The 14,603-nt window shown below is 42.1% G+C and overlaps 1 protein-coding gene across 1 annotated transcript in view; it reads right to left on the bottom strand.

The window, feature by feature from the left end:
- BARX2 (BARX homeobox 2) overlaps positions 1 to 14,046 on the bottom strand; it is a 76,763-nt gene extending 62,717 nt beyond the window's left edge. The window contains exon 1 of the mRNA XM_019035984.4: positions 13,455 to 14,046. Within this exon, the coding sequence (XP_018891529.2) occupies positions 13,455 to 13,641 (187 nt within the window). The 5' untranslated portion in view covers positions 13,642 to 14,046. The remainder of the gene's footprint in view (positions 1 to 13,454) is intronic.
- Between the last annotated feature and the right edge of the window lie 557 nt (positions 14,047 to 14,603).

Below are 14,603 nucleotides of genomic sequence, written 5' to 3'. Positions count from 1 at the left end.
TCAAATGTGTTGAGAAATTCTGCCACTTTTCTAGGACAGTTCTCGAGACTCTTACAGCTGTGTGATGAAACATTTCCTAGGGGCAATTAATCCTAGGAAACTCTTGTAAAAAAAAAAATAAAGTAACAAAGCACATGTTGTGATGTTGTAGCATTGACCTGTTTGTGCCACTCATTTATGAATTTATAAAATTCTGAATTCATATTACAAAACAGAAAGGTGGGAGGAATGAAATATACCTAATGCATGAAGACTTGAACTCAAACAATTCACAGACCACCCAGCTTGCAAGGGGCCTTAAAAGCAGCTAGTGTCGCTGTAACCCAGAAAAATGCCCTGGAGTAAAGCGGGGTTTTTTAAGATTTTAATTTTTCTTAAGTTTAATTCACCAATAATGGTAATCTTTCCCTAAAGGGTTGTACCTCAGTGATGAGGTTATTATTGTAAGATAATTATTTTTAAAAGAAGCTATCAAATACTAAGCACTTTGTTACCACAAACTATACTAGGAGTTTTATATACATTATCTCATTTAACCTCCACAACTAATCCTATCATGTGATTATTATTATCTTCATTTTACAGATGAGGAAATTACGTGTCATAGAAGTTAAGTTTACGTAAGGTCACACAGCCAATAAAATACTGAGAGCTTTATATACATTATCTCATTTAACCTCCACAACTAAACCTATTATGTGATTATTATTATCTTCATTTTACAGATGAGGAAACTGAGTGTCACAGAAGTTAAGTAATTTACCTAAGGTCACACAGGCAATAAAATACAATAAAACCCAGGACCGTCTGACTCAAAACCCCAACAGTAGGATTACTCCACTAAATGGTTTCATACATTTGAGTCATGGGGTGCAAATTACATCAATCTCATATTTAAGCTGTTATCTACATTATAGTGGTTCCCAGAGTTGACTTTTCATTGTAATCATACAGAAAGGTTTTTAAAAATAGAGATTCCCAGAATCCACTCCAGCTCAGCCAGATATAATGTGAAAAAATAATCTCATTCTTTTAAGTGATGCCAATCAACGGCCAGACATTTTTTCTCACTGAACCTAATGAGTATTCCATGAAAAATATCTGAAGTGTTAACTCTCAAGGCATTTGGTTGGCTTTAGTTGTTCAGCACTTTCTCTCTAGTTGATAATGAATGAATGAGTAGGAATTCCACCCTTGATTCCCCTAGGAAAGCTTTATTCAAAGAATGACAGCTGATGGAAGCACCGTGACCCAGAGAGTGGTACCGAATGCTACACAGACACGGACACAGACCCCAGGGCAGTGAGGAGTGGAGAGTCACACAGCCAGATGGTAACAGGTCTGCAATCTCCCAATCACCTCCCTTCCCCCTAAAACCCCACCGCCTCTTGGAATCCCTCTGGAATCATTCAGAAAGCCCAATCACCACAGGAAATGAAGGACTAACTGGCACACATTAAATTAGTATAAATATGTGTAAAAGAGTTGGCAGGTTCAAAATAAGTTCCAACAGAGCTGATGCATTAATTGGACCTTGCCATGTATATTTTTTATATCTACACACACACACCCCCCCCACACACACACAGTATGTTGCCTATATGTAACGAGACAGACATGTTCTAATTTACACATTTTCATATAATCATATCCAGTACTGGAGTCTATATTGAAAGAGACAGATGCAAGTTCCAATCTCAACCCTGCCACTTATTCGTGTGACCCCATTCCCATTTCTTAACCTCCTTGAGATTCACTTTCCCTGCCTGAAAAGCAGTGGTAATAGTAACTATTTCACTAGAACACATTTATGTATACAAGAACCTAGCACAGTGCCGGGCACATGGTTACCATTTATTATTGTTGTTACTCCTATTTAGCAGCTCCCTAAGAAATGAAACATGCTGTTTAGCAGCTGATTGTTCTAACCAGCAAAGGCCCAATCTCCCAGTAGAAAAAAAAGCAAGCACTCCAATAGGGTGTTCCTTCATGCCTTGCTCTAAACTGATGATTGAAAACATGCTTCCAATAGCCACAGCTGTCTAACGTGCTGAGGTTCATTAATGAGTTACCATGATATCCAGGGATAACAATATTAACAACACCTTCCCGAAATATCTTCTCTGGGGTAACTTACCAATTATTTCAGTAAAATGTTTAGTCATGGAAAAGAAAGGTCTTAGATTCGAACCATATTAAAACACCTTCCTCTCTCTCTCTTTCAGTGAAACACGTTTAAAATTTACCCTAAATATCCTAAATCCTTGCTTGTCTTTTCCTAAGTAGTTCCAGACAGAGGATTCAAAAGTGGATCTGTCAGATTTGTTGCCAGTGAACAGACTCTCCTGGGTTGCAGGAGGAAGTCCTCCGCATTTTTTCTGACTTATGTAGTCCCACGGCAGCTCTTTGGAATATCTTCCTTGATAATGTTTCCTACATTCACAGCCCCAAGCCTGGCTAGTTCATTTTACGAGGAATAAGGTTTCACTGGAGAGTTCCAGGAGGTCGAAAGAGTAAGGCACAAGCAAAAGTGTCAGTCTGTTTAATTGATCCCAGCCAGAGTGTGCGACTACCTGGGTATAATAAAATGCAGAAGGACTTTGTCCCGTAACCCGCGAAAGTCTGAATCCTGGTAATGAAACTGATAGAGCCACCATCCTTTCCATCACGTCCAGTTTGGGCACAGTCCTCGTTCTTAGCACCAAAGAAAATCTGGCCACACTGGCCACAGATCCTGTGGGTGGGGTGAGGCTCCCCTCCAGAGCTTTAATTTGTTTATTTGTCTATGTATTTATTTAGGCAGACAGGAGTGGTGGCAGGAGGGGAAATGCTTTGGCAAACTCTTGATTGTACAAACTGTTTCCTCCACACTAATACTTTCCCTTTGGAAGCACACAGAAACATAGAGCTCCCAAAAGGCCACGTTTTTGCCAAAATGTCTAATAGCAACATTTCTAAATTGGGACTACTTTGCTGAGAAAAGAAAAATGTCTTTGGTGTTGGGCTGAATAAAGTTTCTGCCACTACGGTTGTCATTAGGGAGTAAAATGTGGTCCAGGTTTACTCCTCCAAACAATAGGATGCCCACTGATTACTGGTAACAGACATCTCTGTGAGATCACCATGGTAACATTCATCCCTTCTAACAGTCCCCAATACCACATATTGAACAAAGTTTTAAAATCAGATCATGATTATGGACTATAAAGAGAACTTGGACAGATAATAATATGCCAATATCAACATTATTCTTTCCTGCTAAGAAGCTACACGTTAACATTTTTAGATTATTTGGTTCAATCACAGCTGTCCTTAGATAATTTCTGTAAATGAAACTGTCAATAGCAAAGGACCACTGGTGAAATGCTAAGGGTAGGATATTGTCATATCAACAAATACTCATAAAAGCAAGGTGCAATCAGAGGCGGTTTATAATGATTTTAAACATCAGTAAGAAGAAGCAGAAAAACCCTGACAACTCTCTCTTGCATGACTGGGGGACCAAATACTTCACTAGTCATCCTTCAAGAGCATGTACCCAACTCAGAGACTATTTATTCTATGCCAAAGCATTACTGGAGAAACAGCAGTTATCTTGGTGATAAATAATACCCTCAATCAGGCAGGCAAGGTTAGTAAGATCCAAAAGCCACTTTCAGAAGCCACAGTGGTTGTTCCAGTGTGAGATGTACATATGTTTAGTTATAAAGTGTTCTCAGTTTCCCACTGTGAGACTATGTACAACAAGCTCTGTATTTAAAAGCTACTGTTTCAGGATAGAAAAGCTATTAAGAAAAAGATCAAAAGTTCCACAAGATTAAGAGTTCTGTGGACATGTGCGGTCTCTTGTGCTATCACTTTTCAATGTTCATGTTATGAAAAATTTCAGATGTGTGGAAAAGTACAAAGAATAATGTCAATAACTTCTATGTAGCCATGACCCAAGTTTCTTCACATCGTGATACTTAGCCATATTTACATTAGGCCTTTTTGTCTCAATAAATAAATAAATTACATAGGAAAATAAAAACCTGTGGTTAGCACTCCCCACTCCCATGCCCCTGCCTCTCTAAACAATATGTAGTATTAGTTTGTGCCTTTTCAACCATTTAAATAAATGGTATCAGACACTAAGTATCAATCTACAACTTTTTTTCTCAACTTTGTATTCCTAAAATGTATCCATGTTAATACAAGTGTATCTGGTTCATTTATTTTAATTGCCACATAGAATTTCATTGCATGGATATAGCATATATTATTTTAACCTTTTTCCTTCTGAAAGGACAGCTAAATTGTTTTTTATTTTTTACTAACACACAGGTGAACATTTTTACAGGTATCCTTTTACACTCATACACTGGTTTCTCCAGGCACATACCCAGGAGTGGAACTGCTGAGCTCTAGGATATGTGCGTCTGCAGCTTTGCCACGTGTTGCCAAATTGCTCTCCAAAGTAATCGTACCATACAACACTCCCGCCGGAGTGTGGGGGATGCCTGTTGCTCCATCTCCTTGTCATCAACCGATTTTGTCCTTTCATTTTGGGCTACCCGGTGAGTGTGAAATGGTATCTCATATTAATTCGGGTGTTCCCACTTATCAGCGAGGTTGAGCATCCTTTCATGTTTACTGGCCATTGAGATCTTCCTTTCTATGAATTGCCTGATTGTAGCCTTTGCCCATTTTTCTTATTGCTTCATAAGAGCTCTCTTTATATCTTGTGACTTTAGGAAAGTCACTTAGCTTCTAGGATTCCACCATTACCAAAGGAGATGATAAACCTATTTCATAGGGATATTTTGAAGCTGATCAAAAAGCACTGAGTCTAGTGCCTATTACATGTTCGGTAATTTCTAAACAGTCACTATTACTATTATTGCCCTGTCTATGAATATGGTTTAGGGTATAAAGTATTTCTAGCATTTCTCTCAAGTTTGTGGCTCCCCTTGGATAAGTACTGTAAGACTCAGAAAAAGGAGTCTCAGCAACTCTTCTTGCCCATGATATTTCCTCAAGATAAGAAGATGCAATATCAGCATTCCATTGTCTATAAGTTACCATTAGGAAATGTGCAAAGTCAGCTCCCTTAGATATTGCTTAAACTAAGCATGGAAGTTACACTTCCTTCAATCCACACGAGACTGTGACCTCTTTTGGGAAAAGCCCATCATCCTGAGTCTCAGTGATGGTTAATTCACCGAGTGAAAAGGACTCTGGGAAAGAAAGAGTTGGGCAGTGGAGGTTGGCAGGTTAACAATATCAGGGACTTGCCAGTACCAGGTACTTCCCAGGACAGAAACATAGCCACTATTTCATGAAATTTCATCAGGCCCAAGACCACTCCATTTCTCCACATGGTAAGTAATCCTTGAATAAGAAAAACCAAAGGATAAGCATCATATCACTTACCAAATGCATATGTTGGTTTAAAAAAAAAAAAAAGATCAGAAATGCTCTGCCATCACCTAGGCAGCAGCCAATCCTATTCTATGCACATTGTGAAAATACTCATCTGGCCGGATGCGGTGGCTTCCAGCACTTTGGGAGGCCGAGGCAGGTGGATCACAAGGTTGGGAATTTGAGACCAGCCTGGCCAACATGGTGAAACTCCATCTCTACTAAAAATACAAAAATTAGCCGGGCATGGTGGCAGACGCCTGTAATCCCAGCTACTTGGTAGGCTGCGGCAGGAGAATCACTTGAACCCAGGAGGGAGAGCCTGCAGTGAGCCGAGATTGCACCATTACACTCCAGCCTCGGTGACAGAGCGAGACTCTGTCTCAAAAACAAACAAACAAAAAAACAAAAAACAAAAAACAGAAAATACTCATCTTTCCTCAATACCCAGAAGAATATGTTCCTAAGGACATGTTGGTAAGCTGGAAAGACGCGGTAAAAAGGAATCCCGCAAGTGTGTCTGCTTGTACATGGAACGTAGTTAGTCTGGTGCTGAGATCCTCCCAGCTTGGCTTCTCTTCAGTCGTCTTTTGACCTGTGCATGGAGGAAGGCTGTGTCATCTGTGTGCACTCTGCCAGGAGGAAGCTTACAGAGCTGCCCTCCAGACTTCTCAACTGGCCCTGAAATCAGCTTCAACTGGTGACTGGCAGGGGCCCTTTTCAGATGTACTTGAACATCACCTAATCTTCAGAATTCTCTCCCTCTGTATTCAATTTCAACTGGCACTCAAGAAACCAGAGTCTCTCCTTAGTGACTACGGACAGAGGCCCTCTCTTCTCTCTTCTTCAGAGCAATCATATGTAGGATTCAACTGGAGCCCAAATATAATTATACCGCCTTCTGACATCTATCTAGGTGCATGGCTTTCTTCCTTAAATGTGTGCCAAGTTTCCACTTTCAAGAAGTTAAATTGCCATATAAAAATGCCCTGGCAATGATGAGTAATTAGACATGGTAATGGAAAATTAACTGTGTTTTTATTTAGAGCATTTATTTTAACAAGACTTTCCTTCTTCTAACTGTTACTAAGCTGTAATAAAAATAAATTAAATCCTGAGGGTTTGCAAAGGTTTTCTGGTTAAAAAACAAACAAACAAAACACCTCTCTTCCTGGGGAGTATTTGTTAATGCCACCAAGTTTGTACAAAGTCCTGGTCTGACTCCCGTTACTAATAAATCCTAATGTGAATTCTGATTTTGCCATCTGTGCCGTGGAAAGAAACTACCGTTCCATCCTCTCAGGCAGCTAAAATGGAGGCAGGCACCGACAGGCAGGCCCAAGGTGCTTCTCCACGCTTGCAGTCTTTGCACGAATGCCCTCAATCCTTCTCTTCTTCTCGTCGTCATGCTGCTTCCAAGAGAGGGTGCCACCTGCAGCACAGTGGTCTTTCGCCCATCCTTTGAGCACCTGTGGGCTTTAGCAAGTTCTCGGGGAAAAGGTGGTTAATCCAGCTGAGAGTGTGTCCCTAGAGCCACACTAGAAACACCCATTCCACAAGACTAGAGTGTAAAACAGAACTGCATCCCCAACAGAAGACGCAAAATGAGGCGTTAATTTATGCATCCCACCTGAGTCCTTGCAGCCCTCTAACCATACTCCAGCTGAGAGCTTGTCAGTGGGCTTAGCCATAGACCCAGCAACTCTAGTCTGCTAACTACAGTCGTGGGCAGGACGTGTGGCAAGGAAGACCCTCAGGCTCCATAGCATGCACGTTCACAAGCTCAGTACAAATTAAGAGGCCTCGGCTGGGTGCAGTGGCTCACGCCTGTAATCCCAGCACTTCAGGAGGCCAAAGCGGGCAGATCACCTGAGGTCAGAAGTTCGAGACCAGCCTGTCCAACATGGTGAAACCCCCGTCTCTACTAAAAATACAAAAATTAGCCAGGCATGGTGGCACATGTCTGTAGGCCCAGCTACTAGGGAGGCTGAGGTGGGAGGATCGCTTGAACCCGGGAGGCAGAAGTTGCAGTGAGCCAAGATCGCCCCACTGCACTCCAGCCTGAGCAACAGACCAAGATCCTGTCTCAAAAAAATAAAACAAAAACAAAAACAAATGAAGAGGCCTCAGCCCATGTGACGTACCTACCTTTGCATCTCTGCTGCTCCTCCTACCTGACCTCAAAACAAAGTGCAAATAACACCTAAAATTGCTTCTGGTTTAACATTTACTCAGTCTTCCAGAGTGAAGGCTAAATGCTACGCAGAGCTTAAGCTCTGGATCTCAACCTTGAAGAGGCCCCAGCACGCGTCTAAGTAGAATCAACTTTGGCCATTTAGTACCTATGGAGCGACAGAATTTCACAAGCCACCTTTGTTTTGCCTGTACAGCCCTTCGGAGGAACGCTGTGCTATGAGGCTGAATCTGTGCAGCCTCAAGAATTTCAAAGAAACCCACTCTTTCTTTCCTTCTTCCCTTCTTTTTTCTCCTTTCAATCTCTCTTTATAAATAAAATAATCCTTTGCAATCCTAACTCCTTTTCATATAGATTTTTGGGATATGTTACATTTAATCTTTTCACTCTGATTTCTAGGATATGCTAAAACTAACAACTTTATTCTATCCATGTTTCTATCACAAATTCAGTCGTGGATCCAGAAATACAACCAGCAAAAAACAAACATATCTGCAGGAAATCAGCCTCATAATAGAGTTTCATTTGAGTTGTATGTAGCAAAGTTGATTTGACAATTTTGCTGGTGATAACACCCTGTAGGTAGAGTTCAAAGAGAAAATTCCACATAGTAAGCAAAAGTATTAGATGTTCCCCTATCCCAATTCCGAGCTGCCTCTCACATACACTAGGAAAAAACAACAACAACAAACAAACAAAACAAAACAAACAAAGAAGGGCTTAGCAATGGTTCTACAAGTAGTTGAGAGGGATTTTTTAAACACCCTAACTGCTAGTCAACAGTTAGATTAAGTTTCAAAATAATAGACTCAATGACAATGCCATCACCAAGCAAATATAAATATTTGTTGAATGAAATTATTGAATTAAATGATAGTGAAGAGTGGACATTTGGAGGGGCATTTCAACCCGTGAACGAAATTTCTAATCATTTTTTCATTTGCTTTGAGAAAAATCAGAGCCAGAGAAGACACCACTAATGAACTATTCATGAGTTAAAACTGACTCCACAGCGGGCGCGATGGCTCATGCCTATAATCCCAGCACTTTGGAAGGCCGAGGCGGGTGGATCACGAGATTAGGAGTTCGAGACCAGCCTGGCCAACATGGTGAAACCCTGTCTCTACTAAAAATACAAAAATTAGCTGGGTGTGGTCGTGGGCGCCTGTAATCCCAGCTACTCAGGAGGCTGAAGCAGGAGAATCATTTGAACCCAGAAGGTGGAGGTTGCAGTGAGCCAAGATCCCACTATTGAAAGAAAAAAAAAAAAACTGACTCCTAAGGAATCCCTTGGCATCTCTAACAAAAGAGTAGTGAGATAACAGTTAAGGATCCCAAAAGAGCTCAGTTCCAAATATATTCTGACCCTGGATGAGTCCCAGATCCCGTGCATCCCTCTATTTATTTACCCTTACAATGGGAACAGGAGAAGCAGTTATGAGTAATTGCTAATAAAAGCCTATGTGCCTCTGGCAGAAATACAAATGCTTGTTGATAACGATCATTTTTCCCAGACCTTGGTTTATGTTTCTCCATTAACATTCCAGTATCCAACTCTCAGGTTCCTAAGATCCTATGAGTTTGGGTCTCTGACTGAAAAAGACCAAGCTGAGATTTGGAGAGTCACCAGAGCCAACTCCATGAAGCACTAGCCAGCTCCCTAACTCCCAAACGAGTCACTATACATGCCTGCACCGCATTTAATTTTTTGCTGGGATGACACCCAATGTTTGTGATAAAAATGCACCCAAGGACACTACCCCAAAGGACTTGCTTCTCTTGGATCCACCACAGGATAAAATGTTCTTAATGCCACCTCCTAAAAGATAAACACCCTTCCCCAAATGTCCCTTCTAACTGGCTGGTTGACTGTCCCCTGGGTGTGACTGCACAGGTGAGTCCCGTGTGTGTAACCAAGTTGGAAAAGTCTTCCTGATTTCTGAGTACTATGACAAGGAGGAGAGTGGCATACAGTGGACTGAAACTATAACGAAGCACTGACGTGAACCTGGCACTTTGCAAAAAATACCTTCTGCTTGAGGATATTGATCTATGATTTTATGAGCCCCTCCAGCTCTGTAGGTCTAACCACCAAAGATCAGAGAGGTGAGAGATTCAACAGACCCATTCTGCCAGAGAAGGGGAAAAGAATTAGATTATAGGTTAGTGGAATAATTAAAAGTCTCATCCTATTCGCAGGTTGTAAAATGTCCAAGTATCTACACTCACCTCCCCACAAATGTGCATGTGCAAATGTAAGGTAATTCTAGGTTCTAAGTAGAAAAATTGTAATAAAAGTAATTAGTACCATAGGTTCATTTATCAGTATCTTCATGTGAAAACTCTTAGGGTAATTGTAACAATCCTTATTTTTGTGAAGCAAGTTATCCATTTTTTTCTCAACACGCCTCAAATTTAGAAACTGCCTGATTCTAAAGATCAGACAGAAAGGCAGAGGCTTCAAAAATGACCACGCCGATGCTTCCACAAACTATTCGACCCCAAGAAACCAGCTTTCTTCAAGTGGGTTTTTCCACCAAGAAACATTAATCACAACCGGAAAAAGAAAATAAAGCATCCTAAAGTGAAGCGTATTTATGATATCCTAAAATGCACCTCTTTTTTGGCCTTTGTAATGACGGTCAATGCTCTGAAGCTTGAGAGCTCATCGCTGATTTCTAAATGGCATTACACTGCCTTCTGAGTAGGGATTACTGTTTACAGATTTAAGAATAAAACCAACTTTTTACATACTAACTTAATTCTAAGCATATTCCACCCCTCACCAATGGCCTGAATGACACAACTGTTTTCAAATGGAGGCATTCTTTTGGGCTTAGCTGTTTAAATTTTAGTTTAAATGTAATGATAAACCGTTCTGTGGTGGGGCTTACAGGGAAAGGATTCCCTTTTGCAGTGTCTATTAGGATGATTTACAAGACGTACTAGGAAACCGAAAGAAATTTAGAGACATCTTTCCAAGACTAAAATTATTGTGTTTATAATAAGAAAGGGCCTGTTAAACAACAATTTTTGGAAGGTGAGGATTCCATCAAGGCTAGAATGTCGAACAATAAATTCCTGTCAGGTGATTAACTGCCTGAGATGAAAACTATTTCCATTTCTCAGTTTGCTTGAATACATGCTATTCTGCCTGATATCTGGTACCATAAATTGACCTTTATGTTACTAAATCCACACAGCATGAACTGTTTCATTATGCAGTGTTTTTTGTTTTTTGTTTTTTTTAATGCTGTAGTTTTCTTTCCATCCCAGTTTTATGTACTTATTGTACATGCTGGTAACTTTTTAATTTTGAGGGCTTTTTTTTCTCTTAGTTTTCATTATTTTACCTGACACAGTTCACTTCTGTTACACTTATTCAAATCTTAAATCAGCAAATGAAAGGCTGAGAAAGTTCAGTAACTTTAATTCCAATGTATGCCTTTCACTTGAACTTTTTATGCATTGCTTCCACCACCAGTGCTCAACATTTAGTTCCATCTAGCAAAAAAGAAAAGAAAAGAAAAGAAAAGAAAAAAATTACAGTGTCCTTTGGGATGCCAGCAACTTATTGTTTTTTTTAATTAATAAGAAAAAAGATTACATTCATCTAATCAAAGATTTTTGTCCTGACCTTAACTGTTAAAAACAAAAATGCTTTGAAAGTATGGTATTTGCAAAACCCCTGAGAAGACACTAATGGGATTCCCATGATCTAATACATGTAAGGCTTTAACTGTAATTGTAAACCCACTGAAGGCTTATGATCTGAAAGTATGAACTACTGTAGCCAGTTTTTATGGGTTTAATTCCACCAGCAAATCCCAGTTTCTATATTTTAATTCTCAACTAGAGCAAAATAACGACACATTTTCAACCAACAATCCGAAAGAAGAAAGTACTGGAATAATGGAGCCAGAAAACCATTGCCAACAGCCACCCTCTACCACTAACCATCAGTGAACTTCGAAAAGCACAAGACTGAGCAACACTTAAGTCTGTGACATACGTGCATTTCACTTATAACACTCACAAAACTACATATGAATCATTTTATTTTCCTCTGATTTATTTCCCACACAAGGTTCAATAAAACACGGCACTTACTCAGCCACCTCTGACTGAATGACTATTCTCTGCAGCTATTTATTACTCCTCTTCTGCCACGTTTTCTTCTATGATCCAATTCTGTGACTCCTACAAGCCAGGAAAAGCTGCCTTCAAGTCAACACAGAGCACAAAGTCACTGAAAATTCTGCCGGCACTAGGCTCTACCTAGGTGCTTAGAAGTTGTTCTGTTTTGTCCTGGGAATGTCCCATACGCAATGTTAATGACTGAAACAGATCCTCTCTTTTTCCTCAAAGGGAATTGAGTTATTATAACAAAGGATGATTTGTGCTCAAAACAATATTCAACTTATCACCCCTATTCAGTATATATGTGTCCAAGGGTCCACAACTACCTATACACAAATGTAAAAATATCAGTTCTCAGGAGATCTATCTTGTTTCTAAAATTTCTTATTTGTTCCTTGTTTCATATATTTCTTGGTTTTAAAAATTCAGTATTACAAGGCTTGTTATGGGACATCAGGCCTAATTCTACCTTACAGACAAATTAACTTTAAAAAGGCATAACTGAATACAGTATACATTTTACAACCAAATACATGTAGGAACAATTTGGTTTTAAAAGAACTTCACTGTATGTATTTATCATATGTTTACTGATTGTCATATAGGGACTATCAATGGAACCAAGAGAAAATACAGGATTCCACGCATTGAGCATTAACAACTCAAATGTTCCAAAAAATATCTCCCAAAACTGTTGGCCCTTCATTTTTTCATTTTAAGTGTAATTTAATTTATCTCATGCCTCTCATGCAACTAACAATCTCAAAGGTTCTTTTGGTTTGGAAATACTTTATGCTTACCTTTAATGGAAAGCACACTCAATAACTTTTTTCTGATAAAAAGTGCTCCTACTTCTTTTTCGTTTTATTATACCCATGTTCCATAACCTAAATCCTAACAATGCCGAGATACTTTGAAACTTGGATTTTCTCTTAATGCATTCAAAATTTTAAAAGTACCTTGGATTTATTTTCGATAGAAACTCTACTACGTTTTCAACATATGTATTAAGTTCTCTTTATCTTTACTATTGCTCTTAGCTCCTGTGAAGAGAGAAAACCAGGTGTGAGTAATGTTTTCATTGTTATCATTGTTGGTTTTGGTCACTTAAGACAAACGAGGGTGACCTTTTCGGCTTGACTTAAGACAAACGAGGGTGACCTTTTCGGCTTGTGCCACAAAGACAATGTACTTCAGAACTACTTTCTCAGAGGGCGATCATTTTAAGCAAAGCTCAGTGAATTCGAGATTTTGTTGAGAACCTCAGGATACTGATTTACTTGCAAAATTCACAGTGGAGACAGTAGGAGGTTGGACAAGTTAACTCAAGGTGAGATGCAAGGCGGCCAAGCTCAAGTTTGAAATTCACACTACCACTTCCTGAAACAACGATTTAGGCGCTGAACCTGCTCAAGTGTTTGAACTTTCAGCAGGAAACGAGGAAGCGTTCTCCTCCGAGCAGGACAATCAGGCGTTGCGCGAGCAGCCCACTCCTAAGGCCCTGCTGCCTTTATTTTATTTCCACTCGTGCGATCCACACCTTGCGTGGTCCTTCCCGGCCACGTCGCAGATGGCTTTGCAATGCCCACCGCTTGCTGAGGCGCAGGAAAAGAATCCCTTAACTTAACCCTTCCTCTCGCCCTCGGGTCGCAAAGCACAGGCGACCTACACGGACGTGAAAGCTACCGAACCCCACTTATCCCCTAGAGGAGCGTCTTACCCGTACAGGAATGCAGGGGCTTGGGTCGCACGACCAGCGACGGGCACACGGAGTAGAGGGAAAGTTTCTCAAAGTAATCGCAGGTCTCCTTGGAGAGGATCTCGTCGATCATGAAAGTCTTGTAGCGCCGCCTGGCTGCTTTGAGCTGGCCGGGCGAGCTCAGCCTCAGCTCGGCGTGGCAGTGCATGGTGAGCCGGCGCGAGCGTCCGCCGGCCCGAGCGCGGCTGCGAGTGCCCGGCCCGCCGGGGCCGCGGGGCTGGCGCGACGGCGGGGCCTGGGCCCCGCTCCCGGCAGCTGGGGAGGCGGCGGGGCTCGGGTGGCGCGCGGAGGAGAGCGGGTAGCGGGCGCGCCTGCCGCGCGTCTAGACCCACCCGCAGATCAGCATCTTCGCTGAGCCTTTTTGGGACAACGCAGCTGTCAATCAGCGCGAGCTTCCTGCAGGGCCGGGTGCGGAGTGTGTGCTGAGGGGCGTCCGCGCCCACCCCGCCCCCGCCCGCCCGTGCCACTCCGGCGCCGACCTGCGCGCCTAGTGCCCGGCGGCTCTCAGTCGCTGCCTCCCGCTCTGGTGTCTCGCGCTCCTCTGCCTGGCTCTCTATTTTAAGACGCTCGTTTTGGCTCTCCTCCCCCTCCCCACCGGGACGCGCTCCAGGTGTGTGTGCAGGAGTGTGCGCGCGGTGCGGGGAGCGCGCACCGCCCCAGCCCGCGGCCAAGGCCCAGGCAGGTAGCTCCCCGGGGCAGTGTCCCCCATGAGCACCTTACTGCCTGTCCTGCCACCCGCCGGCCCGGCTCCCAGTGTCCGCAGCCCAGCGGGAGGGCACGTTCAGGTCTCTTACTAGAAAGAAGTCTAGTCCTCACTAGGCTCCCGGGACTTCGGGCCACAGAACCAGTGCCCCCGAGGACCCACCGTGCCTTTCTCCTTCCCCGCGTGGACGGTTTCCCGAAGACCGCGGCTTCCCAAGCCCTCCACTCGCAGTCTCGCAGCCCGCGCTGAGCCTGCGCGCTTCGAGCGTAAGACTTTTGAGCTGAAGTTGCAAATTTGACTGCCCCAACATCCCAAATCATAAATGACCCTGGCCCCGTCCGTTACCCTAATAAGAAACTGAGAAGAAAAAAAAAAAAAAAAAAGATAAGAAAAGAAAAACTAATAAA

Source organism: Gorilla gorilla, chromosome 9 (assembly GCF_029281585.2).
Source record: "Gorilla gorilla gorilla isolate KB3781 chromosome 9, NHGRI_mGorGor1-v2.1_pri, whole genome shotgun sequence".
Taxonomy (NCBI): Eukaryota; Metazoa; Chordata; class Mammalia; order Primates; family Hominidae; genus Gorilla; species Gorilla gorilla.
The sequence above is the reverse complement of the archived record's forward strand: the minus strand, read 5'-3'. Positions and strand labels throughout refer to the sequence as shown.